This window comes from Rhinatrema bivittatum, chromosome 6 (assembly GCF_901001135.1).
Source record: "Rhinatrema bivittatum chromosome 6, aRhiBiv1.1, whole genome shotgun sequence".
NCBI classification, from domain to species: domain Eukaryota; kingdom Metazoa; phylum Chordata; class Amphibia; order Gymnophiona; family Rhinatrematidae; genus Rhinatrema; species Rhinatrema bivittatum.
In genome coordinates this window covers 170839834-170853316 of record NC_042620.1, presented here as the reverse complement: position 1 = coordinate 170853316, position 13483 = coordinate 170839834, and the positions used below count along the sequence as shown (strand labels likewise).

At 41.1% G+C, this 13483-nt stretch overlaps 1 protein-coding gene across 1 annotated transcript in view; it reads left to right on the top strand.

Annotated features, from left to right (window-relative positions):
• The window catches only part of CPS1 (carbamoyl-phosphate synthase 1), a 163590-nt gene that overhangs the window by 20153 nt on the left and 129954 nt on the right, over positions 1–13483 (top strand). Inside the window, exons 3-4 of the mRNA XM_029606134.1 lie at positions 5118–5262; positions 11180–11269. Of these exons, the coding sequence (XP_029461994.1) occupies positions 5118–5262; positions 11180–11269 (235 nt within the window). The remainder of the gene's footprint in view (positions 1–5117; positions 5263–11179; positions 11270–13483) is intronic.

The following is a 13483-nucleotide window of genomic DNA, read 5'->3' as shown; positions in this document are numbered from 1 at the left end:
CCTCTTCGCCTGGAACTTGCAATCCAAATGTCTGAATAGATGATTGCTGGACATATAGAGAAAGTATTGCTGCTCTCAGTCTGCCTTGTTGCTGTGACAATAGATCTTTTGGTAGTATTGATTGCTAACCCAGAAAATAAAGGTCAACCCATATGCAACTGATTGAACACAGCAACTACACTACTTTGTCCCGTTACCAAATTCCTTCCCCACTGTCTGGTCTCTCACTATACTTCCCCAAAACATTGCAACCATGCTTTCTCCCTTTATTTTTATAAGGAAGCTTCTCTGGACTCTTCTTTATTGATAAGCATTGTGTTTATAATGTATTATTACATACATTTCAATTTTTCTTCTGAAACTCTTTGAAAATTTTAACATAATGTTTGATAAATCCAATGTGTATGTTGGCAGAGAAGGAATATTTTGCCTGCACAATCTGCTTAAGTTCCATGTGCTAGCTCTGGTCCTCACCCTGCCATCTGTGCTAAAGGAGATCTACACACTGTCAGCTGAAGAAACTTGACCATCTACTGGAGATCATCCCTTATCCTTTGTCCCATCAATTGGGGAGTGTAGCCATGGTGACCTACCACTTTCTCCCAATTATACCTAAGAGCATACCACAAGTCTATGCTAGTTAACCCTGCTGCTTCTCTCTAGGAGCTTGACGTAACTGTACTGTATTTGTTGTTTCTCCTTATTGGCCCTCTACCATTCTAGGTAGATGGCAAATTACATACATTTCAATTTTTCTTCTGAAACTCTTTGAAAATTTTAACATAATGTTTGATAAATCCAATGTGTATGTTGGCAGAGAAGGAATATTTTGCCTGCACAATCTGCTTAAGTTCCATGTGCTAGCTCTGGTCCTCACCCTGCCATCTGTGCTAAAGGAGATCTACACACTGTCAGCTGAAGAAACTTGACCATCTACTGGAGATCATCCCTTATCCTTTGTCCCATCAATTGGGGAGTGTAGCCATGGTGACCTACCACTTTCTCCCAATTATACCTAAGAGCATACCACAAGTCCATGCTAGTTAACCCTGCTGCTTCTCTCTAGGAGCTTGACGTAACTGTACTGTATTTGTTGTTTCTCCTTATTGGCCCTCTACCATTCTAGGTAGATGGCAAATGTTAGGGGTGTGCATTTGTTTTGACCGCATATGTAAAACGCAACTTATTTTTTTTTTTTTTTTTAACTTAAAAAAGTGATGAGGCGAAAACGATCGGATTTCCAACTTATTCAACATAGCTATGTTGAATACGTTGGAAATCGCGATTGTTGATCCTAAATAAAAATTTAAACCCCTCACCTTCCTTAATCCCCCCCAAGACTTACCAAAACTCCCTGGTGGTCCAGCGGGGAGTCAGGATGCCATTTCTGTATTCCTTTGCGAGGAGCACGTGACATCCGCGTCACGTCGGAGTGACGCCGACGTCACGTGATTCGCCGCACGTTCACTCCGGGACCCTCGTTGGACACAACCGGAACTTTTGGCCAGCTTGGGGGGGCCTCCTGACCCGGTATGTGTATGTGTAGACCCCTTCCAAGTACATCTTTGAGCATTGAAAGCAGGCACTGTGATTTCACAAGGGGTTTGCTAATCTTTGCTGACATATTCCCCTTACTCCTTTTCCTGGGGCTTAGGTTCCCTTGGAAGGATGTTTTGATCCCTGATGCTCAAAGACCCTTTTTGGTACCTGATTCTCCAATGCTTGAATCGTTCTCCTGCACATCTTTCTCCTTTACTCCTCTGGACTTTTAGATCAGAGCACAGGATGGGCAGCTTCCTCCTTTTCTCCTTTTTTCTTTCCATGTACTGCTCGTTACCTATGGACAGGCACCTGACACCCAATTCTCACATCTTCTGTGAAGATCTTTGTTCACATACAGAACTCAGATCAGGGTCTTCTTTTGCCCATGGAAAGAGTTGAGATATGCTCCATCCCTCTGCTGGAGCCTTCAGGAACAGCTGCTTATAGTGCAGTGCACTATCAGAAGCACCATCACAGGGATCTTTCTGTGTTGCCTTCTACACTCACTATAGGACAAGAGATACTGGGCTCAGAAGACAGGCTTTTCCCCTTTCCTAAACTCCAAACTCCTGCAGAGAGACAAGAGACTGGACTTCTCATTCTCTTTCTTAGCTCCAGACCTTAAATTTCTCTGATCAATGCCCTGAGCTAACACCATTGTGGCCACATCATGGCAAATGGTTCAGTCCACTTACTACATTGACAGCCACAATATGCTCTCTACTGGGAGGACCATAAACCTTAGTGAAGAGATCATAGACACATTTGCATATGTTAATTTCTTCTCTCTGGTGGGTGCTTAAATATAGGGTTGTCCATAACTGTGATTGGCAACTGACCAACCCTATGGAAATTTAGTTGTCACTTATAAAGTTTCTTCTTCAAACCTCTGACATGAAATGCCTTCTTGAATAAGAGGAGATTACAAATATTTATGAATATTCTTGTAATTATCTATGAGTATTATTGAAATAGATTATAAGGACACACTGTCACAGATGTGAGCCCTTGGACTCTAGCAGGTGAACCTACTAGGCCCATACCGACAACTGGTGAACTTGCTCCTACTAGGACTGGTTCTAGGGCTTCACCTATACCAGCCCTTTTCCCCGCAGGTTGAGCCTTTGGGTTCCAGGGGCCGGCAGGCGGGAGTTCTGTGTGAAGCGGTCAGATGAAGTCAAGCAGCGGGCAGAGGTCAGGCAGGCAGCAAACAAATGGTGTTGAGATCAGGCCAAGGTTGGGGCAGGCAGTGAGCAAATGGTGTCAAGATCCAAGCTGGAGTTGGGGCAGGCAGGAGTCCAAAAGAGTAGTCAGAGTCCGAAGCCAGGGTCAGAACCAGAAGTCAGTCAGAGATGGACAGACAAGACAAGACAAGACAAGACACAGGGGACCAGGAACACAAACATAGCAAGGATAGGCAACTCCTAGGCAGGAAGGGCAGGGTACAGCAAGGCAGATGAGGCAAGGGAACAGCAAGGCAGGGAAATGTACAAGAAGGCTCGACAAAGGAGGCAAGACAAAGCAAAAAGCACAAGGGAAATAACAACATGCACTGCAATGCAGGAGGACCTGCTGCTGAAGTAAGGAGAGGAGTATGACTGGTTTTACATATGCAGCCATGTGACATCGTTGGGAAGCACCTCTGCCAGGCTTTTTCACCATGGGGCCTTCATGGCCTGTGCGTGGCGTGCGCATGCGCCTAAGGAGGTAGCACCAGTAGGTCAGAGGAAGGCAGACAATGGCAGTGTCCTTGATGCATTGAGGCTCAGGGGTGTGACAGGTGAGCACGGCTGGTCGCGGGGCCGTTCTGCAGCCGGCCAAGCGTTACACACACAAAAGAACCTGGGAAGGGAGTAAAAGAATAAAAAAATCCCCACAGAGTCAGAGAAAATAGATTCTGTATCTATGGAGTTCTGCTACTACATGAATCTTACCCTCAATTAGTACAAAGACATAGATAACCGGAGATGACTAATATTGTACCCATTTCATGCTACTGAGGCCTGTAGGCTAAATCTAGGCATATACAACCCATACCTCTGAATTTGTTGAAACTTAATGCTTGTCTATACCATGCATTCCGTGTTTCACTTGTGTCTGTCATTTTTAGTGAAAGTGTATCCATGAAATGTATTTAAGTCTCTATGAAAATCAGTAGATCTACAGCAAAATTCTAGATGTGTCCAGCATAGTGCTGAATGGCATCAGAGATTTCTTCTGTAGGGATGAGACATACATGAATTGTTGAGACTGAAAGAAGACCACATTGGAACATGTATATATTCCAGGTTTTCTCTTTCTGTTCTCAAGAAATATGACCTATATTTTAGTCATTGAATCTATTCAGCTGAGGCTTCAGAGTGAAATATGCATTAAAATGCAGGACAATGAAATACATGAAAACATGCAGCGGAGGAAGGTGACATAGAGGAAAGTGGGGACGAGAACTCAACACCAATCTATCAGTTTATAAGCTTATTAGAGAAAACTATATGTTCAGATTTCAATGCCTCACCTCCAAATTTTCAAGCAAGTTCAGTTTGAAACTGGTTTTTGTTTCTTGACCCAGCAGTTTTTCTTTGCTTCTTTGATTTTCCAGTTCAGTCAGATCCAGAACTAGAAATAGGCCACCACGAGCCTTCATTAACAATGATTTGTGTTTCCCCCATCCCCATTTTAATCATTTCCCCCTGCTGTTTGCCTGGCCAACATAGCAGGGGGAAAAATTAATAGATGGTCCTTGGCCAGGACCACATCACTCTCTGGAGCTCGATTCTGATGCACTCTGAGTCTAGCCATTAGGTGTTGCTATTGTGTGATGACTGAGACTCCCTCCACTCTAGAGACTGTGACACTGGTTCTGCAGCAGCCCGACCAGTCCCAGGCAGTCCAAGGAGCCAAGCTCATAAATCAAATCCAGCACTGCCACTGAGTCATTGAATCAGACCTTGCAACTGCTTTTTGGTTTATAAAGATTATATAATAAAATGCTGTGTGAAAGAGAGTAGAAGTGATTGATATCCAGAGGTGACAGGAATAGTGATCTTATAAGTCTGGCTTTGCAAAAAAAGTAAGAATGCTTCCAAATTTGTAGAGATGAAATGGTGAATTTCAGAAAATTAAAAGTTAACTGAAATATGATGTGGTACAACTGCCTAATCTAATGATTTATCAGAACTGAATTATCGGGGGGCTAGAGGAACAATTCCTGAAGTGCTCAATTCCAAGGGGACACTCACATTTACAATTTAGATTCAAGTTCCCTTAATGAAGCCACACTCATCTCCATAATATTAAACTCAGACATTTTGTTGTCCTGAAAGCGTAGGAATTCATTCAGTATGTTGTACAGTATTTTTTTCCTGGATCGGAAAAATTCAGCTCAACGCCTTTGATACAACATATAATCTTGAGAAGTGGAGAATTGACTGGTGGAGGCAGCGAATGAACACAGCAAGACATTTCATTAGCCATGGCAGAGATATAGGAGTTTTGAATTTAAAATAGGCCTTCCATAATGAAGAACATTTGAGGGCCATATGCTGTTTGTCATTTGTCCTTTCTTGTTCCTTCAGCTACACCGACTCCCTTACAGATCCAAGCTGCCGGGGACAGATCCTCACATTGACATACCCAATCATAGGCAATGGAGGTGTACCTGATACCAAAGTAGTGGATGAAATAGGACTCATGAAATTCTTAGAATCGGAGCACATCCAGGTATGGTAGACTGGGATTTTCTTTTAAGACTTTATGATACATCTGATTTACAAAGGTTCCTAATAATCTCTATGGACTTGATGTATAAAATGTCCTTATAGATGTGGAATGGAAGAAAACATTTGATGATTCACTCTTTGACTTTCACTTGTAGTTGATAGCAAAGTGGGCATACTATTATCATTAACCCATGGTGGTGGAAGATTTTTGCTGCCAAAACTGCCAAAACCTTCAAAAAAACAAAAGGGTAAAAGTAATAGCCATCTAAAATTGATATTCTTTTGGGCTTGAAGCAGCACTAGAGTATAGTCAACTCAAAAATGAACTGTGACAATATGGTCCTTTCAGATGGTTATTATTTTATTATGCATATTTCAATTTTTTAAAATTTAAATTTCATTATACCTATTATTATTAATGTGACCCCTCTTCTAGTGGTTGCTGTGAAGGCAGGGAGGTCACACTTGATATTGGGGCTTAATCCAATACTAAACCCTGCTGTGAATTCTCTGATTGCGAGGGAGCATAGACCTCCATGGCCCAAGATGTAGTAAATGTCTCTTTCTGTAGTAAATGTCTCTTTCTGTAGGTGTAAGCTCACATTCTAAGTCTCTGAATAGGAGATACTAGACAACAGGCTGGACACATGAGCTGAATGTTCCATAATACAAAGTTTACTGTTCATCTCATTCAATGATGATTAATTGGCACCAGGTACATTTCCCTCTTGTTATAATCATAATCAAATTAATAAATAAACTCCAAATTGATCTGTGTAGTTTCTTTCCAAGGGTACCCGTTCTTCTTGTCCTGGGCTGCTTAGAATGCAACGGAATGGATTCTCCTATCCCTCTCAGATCCCCTCTTCCAAATATCTGTGGTCCACTGCTTGATTCTGAAATCTCCAAACGTCTCCTTTCCTGCTTTTCTTTAGGTTTTATCCTCTCTCTGACAGATCATATTCTTTCACTATTCCAACTTCCTACTAGAAGTCCTTGGGATCTTTCAGACTGAATGGTAAAATATTGTAAACCAGGAAAAATACTCCTTCTTTCCCACTCCTCTTTTAGAGCAGGAAGCTTTTTTCCAAACACATAAGCCACATATACTCAAAAACACTCATAAGACTGAGATCCATAATCTAACCACTGAGTGTGAGTGAAAAGATGAGGTTTTCTCATTTCTTAACCTATTCAACACATGTTTTTAATCAATACAGGATAAGATAAGGAAACTACAAAATATCAGATCATTTTCATTCAACTTCAAACCAAAAATGCCACAGTAGAGCTAAGGGTCAGGATGATCCTATGCAGGCAGGAAATTACCATTGTAGCAACCTCTAGTGGTGGTGCTGTGGAAAGATGGAAAATTGCACTGATCTACATGGCATGGTCCTAACACTAGGCCAGATTCACTAGTGGAGATATCCATGGGTTCTCTACATTAATTATGTAAGGTTTTGTTGCATAATTATATGATGCTATTAGGCAATTACATTGCTTATCATTGCACAAAGTGCTATATACCTGCTAGGCATGTGGTTTAATTTCATTTCGTTTTGAAAACAAAATGAAAAAATAGATGATTTAAATTTTGTTCATTTTTATTTCATTTTGTTTTCAATAAAGCAGCATCCATCAGCACTGGCCCCAGCTCTCTCGTCTCCCTCCTGCCCCACTTTGCAAAATACTGGCACCACTGCTGTCAAAACTTGAAACTGAATACCCCCCATGGCTTTCTCCTAGCCTAGTCTCAAAATCATGAGATCCATCTTACCCTGTCTGTGGGAACTAGATATTCAAATGGGGCAGGGATGATTCTCAGTTACTCTTGCTCCTCCAGGTTAGTATTTAAAAATGGTGCAATCAGACCCCCGAGGTTTACATTATAAGAACATAAGAACATAAGAAATTGCCATGCTGGGTCAGACCAAGGGTCCATCAAGCCCAGCATCCAGTTTCCAACAGAGGCCAAACCAGGCCACAAGAACCTGGAAATTACACAAACACTAAGAAGATCCCATTCTACCTATGCAATTAATAGCAGTGGCTATTCCCTAAGTAAACTTGATTAATAACAGTTACTGGACATCTCCTCCAAGAACTTATCCAAACCTTTTTTGAACCCAGCTACACTAAGGGCCAGATTTTAGTAGCTATGTGCGGGCATAGATTTGTGTGCGCAACCCGGCGTGCACAATTCTAAGCCTGATTTTATAACATTTGCGCGCAGCCGCCCCCCAGCCCTACCTAAATCACCCCCCTACCTTTATTTTATGTTGCGCCTGCCTGTGGCACACGATCCCCCAGCGCGGCTGCTGTGCCAGATGCCTCGGTCCCGCCCCCACCCCGCCCCACCAACTCCCAGCCCCTTTTTTCAAGCCACGGGACATACGCGTGTCCCAGGGCTTACGCCCATCATTGGGCCTATGCATAATAGAATTGGCGCGCGCAGGAGCGGGTTTAAAAGGGTTACTCGTGTATATTATGCATGTAACCCTTTTAAAATCCACCCCTAACTGCACTAATCACATCCTCTGGCAACAAATTCCAGTGCTTAATTGTGCATTGAGTGAAAAATAATTTTCTCCGATTAGTCTTAAATGTGCTACTTGCTAACTTCATGGAATGCCCCCCTAGTCCTTCTATTATTTGAAAGTGTAAATAACTGATTCACATCTACTCGTTCAAGACCTCTCATGATCTTAAAGACCTCTATCATATCCCCCCCTCAGCCGTCTCTTCTCCAAGCTAAACAGTCCTAACTTCTTCAGTCTTTCCTCATAGGGGAGCTGTTCCATCCCCTTTATCATTTTGGTTGCCCTTCTCTGTACCTTCTCCATCGCAACTACCGGTATATCTTTTTTGAGATGCCGCGACCAGAATTGTACACAGTATTCAAGGTGTGGCCTCACCATGGAGCGATATAGAGGCATAATGACATTTTCCGTTTTATTAACCATTCCCTTCCTAATAATCCCTAGCATTCTGTTTGCTTTTTTGACAGCTGCAGCACACTGAGCCAACGATTTTAAAGTATTATCCACTATAATGCTTAGATCTTTTTCCTGGGTGGTAGCTCCTAATATGGAACCTAACATCATGTAACTACAGCAAGGGTCATTTTTCTCTATATGCAACACCTTGCACTTGTCCACATTAAATTTCATCTGCCATTTGGATGCCCAATCTTGCAGTCTTGCAAGCTCCTCCTGTAATGTATCACAATCCGCTTGTGATTTAACTACTCTGAATAATTTTGTATTGTCCTCAAATTTGATAACCTCACTCGTCGTATTCCTTTCCAGATCATTTATATATATATATATATATATATATATATATATATATATTGAAAAGCACCAGTCCAAGTATAGATCCCTGAGGCACTCTACTGTTTACCCTTTTCCACTGAGAAAATTGAGCATTTAATCCTACTCTCTGTTTCCTGTCTTTTAACCAGTTTGTAATCCACGAAAGGACATCGCCTCCTATGACATTTTAGTTTTCTTAGAAGCCTCTCTTGAGGGACTTTGTTGAACACCTTCTGAAAATCCAAATACACTACATATACTGGTTCACCTTTATCCACATGTTTATTAACCCCTTCAAAAAAATGAAGCAGATTTGTTAGGCAAGACTTCCCTTGGGTAAATCCATGTTAACTGTATTCCATTAAACCATGTCTTTCTATATGCTCTATGATTTTGATCTTTAGAATAGTTTCCACTATTTTTCCTGGCACTGACTAACTGGTCTATAGTTACCCGGATCACCCTGGAGCCCTTTTTAAATATTGGGGTTACATTGGCCACCCTCTTGTTTCAGAGAGAATGGATGATTTTAATGATAGATTACAAATTTTAACTAATAGATCAGAAATTTTATTTTTGAGTTCCTTCAGTACCCCCAGGATGCATACCATCCGGTCCAGATGATTTGTCAAACTGGCCTACTACATCTTCCAGATTCACAGTGATTTGGTTCAGTTTGTCTAACTCATCACCTCTGAAAACCAGCTCCAGAACTGGTATCTCCCCAACATCCTCATTAGTAAACACGGAAGCAAAGAATTCATTTACCCCCTCATTTATCAAAATGCGTTAAGGGCTTATCGCATGTGATAGCACCATATTGTATGGTGCGATGCAAATCTGGAAAAGAGGAGGAGTGGGTTTACCATTTTGTGAAACCCTATCACATGGCTTTAACTACACCTTTTTCAGGAGTGTTAAGCTGTGCTATGGCTGATCACCTGTTGTGATTTTGGTAGTTTGAAGTTCCCAGAGCATCTACCTACCTATCAAAGACCTGAGAGAGAGAGAGAGAGAGAGAGAGAGAGAGAGAGAGACTAGCCATAATGCCCTGACCCTAGATAGGTATTTATATCTCTATGGGAGGCCCACCTAATAACTCAAGGTGAGGTTTAGGTATTAGTGTAGGGGGTTAGGGGCCACTTTGACATTCAATGTGAGACGTTCGAACAGAACAGTGCTTTCTTGTGAACATTTGATGACCCTCAAAGTGAGGAAACTCACCCAAAGATGAGATTTGTGCAATGTTCTCTCAACCTAGCTTGATGTTACCCAGGTAGACAGTGGCCCCTAATCCCCTACACTAATACCTAAACCTTACCTCGAGTTACTAGGTGGGCCTCCCATAGAGATATAAATACCTATCTAGGGTCAGGGCATTATGGCTAGTCTCTCTCTCTCTCTCTCTTTCTTTCTCTCTCTCTCTCTCCTGATAGTAAACATGGTCCCTCCAGTGGTGGCATTTATCTCAAAGTTATTATTGCAATAACCTCCCTATTACCATAAATCACACCCCTTTTCCCATCGCATGCAATATTTACCGCATTTTGATAAATCCAGGACTTAGTCTTTCTGCAATGGCCTTATCTTCCCTAGGAGCCCTTTTAACCCCTCAGTCATCTAATGGTCCAACCAACTCCCTCACAGGTTTCTTGCTTAGGATATATTTAAAAAGGTTTTTATGAGTTTTTGCCTCTATGGCCAACTTCATTTCAAATTCTCTCTTCACCTGTCTTATCAATGTTTTACACTTAACTTGCCAATGCTTATGTTTTATCCTATTTTCTTCAGATGGAACCTTCTTCCAATTTTTGAAAGATGTTTTTTTGGCTAAAATAGCCTCTTTCACCTCACCATTTAACTATGCCGGTAATCGTTTTGCCTTCCTTCCACCTTTCTTAATGCGTGAAATACATCTGGACTGCGCCTCTAGGATTGTATTTTTAAACAATGTCCATGCCTGATGAGCACTTTTAATCTTTGCAGCTGCACATTTCAGTTTTTTTTTTAAACTATTTTCTTCATTTTATCAAAGTTTCCCTTTTGAAAGTGATGTTAACTGACCTTGTAGATTAATTTTCATTGTGTTCCACTGGCTAACAGAACGTCTTGCTCTGTCTACATCATTTTGTTGTACAGAGGTGTTTTTCAGTGGGGCAGGGTGTGGGATGTGGGGGGATCCTGGCCTCTCATTTTGATGTTTTTTCATTCTTTTAGTTTATTTCATTTTATGTCAAATAAATGAAATGAAATAAAACAAATTTAAAATAATTTAAGTGCACACCCCTATCACCTGCAGAGGAGTATGTCACCTTTGTCAGTTTTTGAGTTGCTTAGATTGAGTTGCCTGAATATTGTTTTTAGATCATTAAGGATGAACATTCTGCCAGCATCAGAAATATGGAATTTTGTTATATTTCATTAAAATCCTTGGATGATGGTCATTGTGAAGATGTTGGAAAGTTAACAATAATTTGATCCACTAACTACTCTAGAAAAATTCATGATAAATCAATAAAGATGCTAACTGACCTTGTGGATTATTTTTCATTGTATTCATTGTGTTCCACTGGCTAACAGAACGTCTTGCTCTGTCTACAGGCCTCAGGTATGGTGGTACTCGACTACAGCAAAAACTACAGTCACTGGAGAGCTGTCAGATCTCTGGCAGAGTGGTTGCATGAGGAAAAGGTAAACTGTGGGAATCAGAAACATTTCAGCCTCATACACTAGAGAAATGATTGCTAGTAGGAATCAGATGATATTTTAAAAAAATTGGTTCAGCAGAATTCCACTTTAGTTTTTAAAAAAGAAAAATATCTACCAAAACCAGTCAATGCAAAACAGACCTGAAAATCAGGCAGTTCTGTTGCATCTGCCAATGGAAGTTGTCACCAGGTTCAACATATTCATTATAATTTCAGAAAGTGTTGAGTCTTGTTAGAAGTCTGTGCAAAAAAGCAGAGAGAGAGAGAGAGAGATTTTTTTTATTTTGTTTTGCAGCTTGTTTTGTGTGTATGAGCTAATTTTTAAATTCTTTTTTAAGTTTTGGAATTCTATTTGTTTATAGAATTTTATTATTAGAAAGTTGAGTTGGATGATGGATGCAGTACTGTTGGTGGTGGGGAGGGAGAAAAAGGGGGTATGGAGAGGTGAAGAGGGTTGAGAGATCCAGAGAGGGGGAAGGAAGAGCAGACTGGGGCAGGGGAGCTAGCAAAAAGGGATGGACAGTTGAAGGATAGGAAGAGGAACCAGAGAAGGTGATGGACAGCTAAAAAGGGGTGGAGAAGACAGAGATGTGAGAGGAGAACATCACAGAGGAATACAAAGAACTGAGGGGGAATAGTGAACGGGAGGGGACAGGGGAACCAAAGTAAGGAATGAAAGACTGAAGAGGAGTGGGGAAAGCAAGAGAGGGAGAGAGAACATTGAAAATCAGAGTGGGGAAACTGAGGGCAGTAGGGGTGAGAGACAGGTGAGAGATGGGCAAGTGGATGAATGAAAACTATAAAGCTGGAGGTAGAAGAATGATAAGGATAAAGGAGGGATAGGAGAGGGAGAGATAGCGGAATGACACTACAGATGAGGAGGTAGAAAGAAGAGTGATGAAGAGTAGAGAGATGTGAGGAGGTGGTGATGGAGGGACAGAGCAGCAGAAAAAAAGAAAAATTTAAAGATATGAGATGAAAGCTACATAACAAAGCCATATGGAAGGATGAAGAAGACAGAAGATCCTGGAAAAGTTGTTTTAAGACAGACCAAATGAAAGCAGAGAAGAGCCAAAAATATACAGTTTGGGATAAAAACTCCTGAAAAACAAGGTGGCAAAATAATTTTATTTTTAATTTAGTTGTAAAACATAGCAATTTTATGAAACAAAGTGTGGGGGTCTATGGAGAGGGGCTTGAGTGAAGAGGGCCAACCAATAGTCTGGGACAATATGGGAGGGTCAAGTTATTCTCTATAAACAAGATGGCAATCCTAGCTGGATCTGTAAAAAAAAAAAAAAAAATCTGATGAATTTACCTAGCAGACCTAGAGGGAATCTGGAAAAACAAAATCCCCTGCAGAACTTGAAACAGGCTGAAATGTGCCTGGCTCAAGTTAGATCTCAAATTATTGGGTTTCAAAATACCAGGAACAGGTTGTTAGTTCAGGTTTTGCCCCACTGCATTTATTGTAGGAAAATCAGAAGTATAAGGCCCTACATGTAATAGGGCAAAGTTAAAAATGGTTCATTCTGTCCCTTTTGATCTGCAGTGATCTGATAATCCTATTGTAGCGGATGGTATGCCGATTCTGATCCTACAAAGTAAATTGCATGCCAGTATTTTTAGAGCTTTTAATTGGGAGAGTTTAAGGAGGCTTGATGAATTCTCCAGTTTCTACTGAAATGCACAGGAGTCAATGATATTCCAAGGCAATATGCTCAGACCTTGCAGCCTTTTCTAAAAACCCCTGGGCCTAGGCTTATTTACAGCTATGCACCTGATGTAGGACTATGGCTAGACGCATATAATATACTTTTACTAATGACACCTCTGCTTGACAAGGTACTGATAATGGTGCAATAGAGACCTCTTGTGGCCAGTGTATGCTAGATATTCCTAATAGGTTCAATTCACCCAAATTGAGGACAGAAAAGTTTCCAACAAAGAACATTTTTCAACTTCAGTGAATAAAAACATTTGAATCCTATGCAGTCCCCTTGTCCTCCTTGAAGCCACTGAAGGGGCACATCAGAAAGCGGAGGGCTCATCAAACAACCCAAAGGGCTCCTGGGGTCCTGCTGCCAGGGGAGACAGCCAAGCTTTTAGGGCTTTTAGGCTTTTGTATTGTCTGTGCCATCCTATATAAAATGGCACATTCATTTTATTTCTTTCTTTCCACATTTGTTGACTTCCT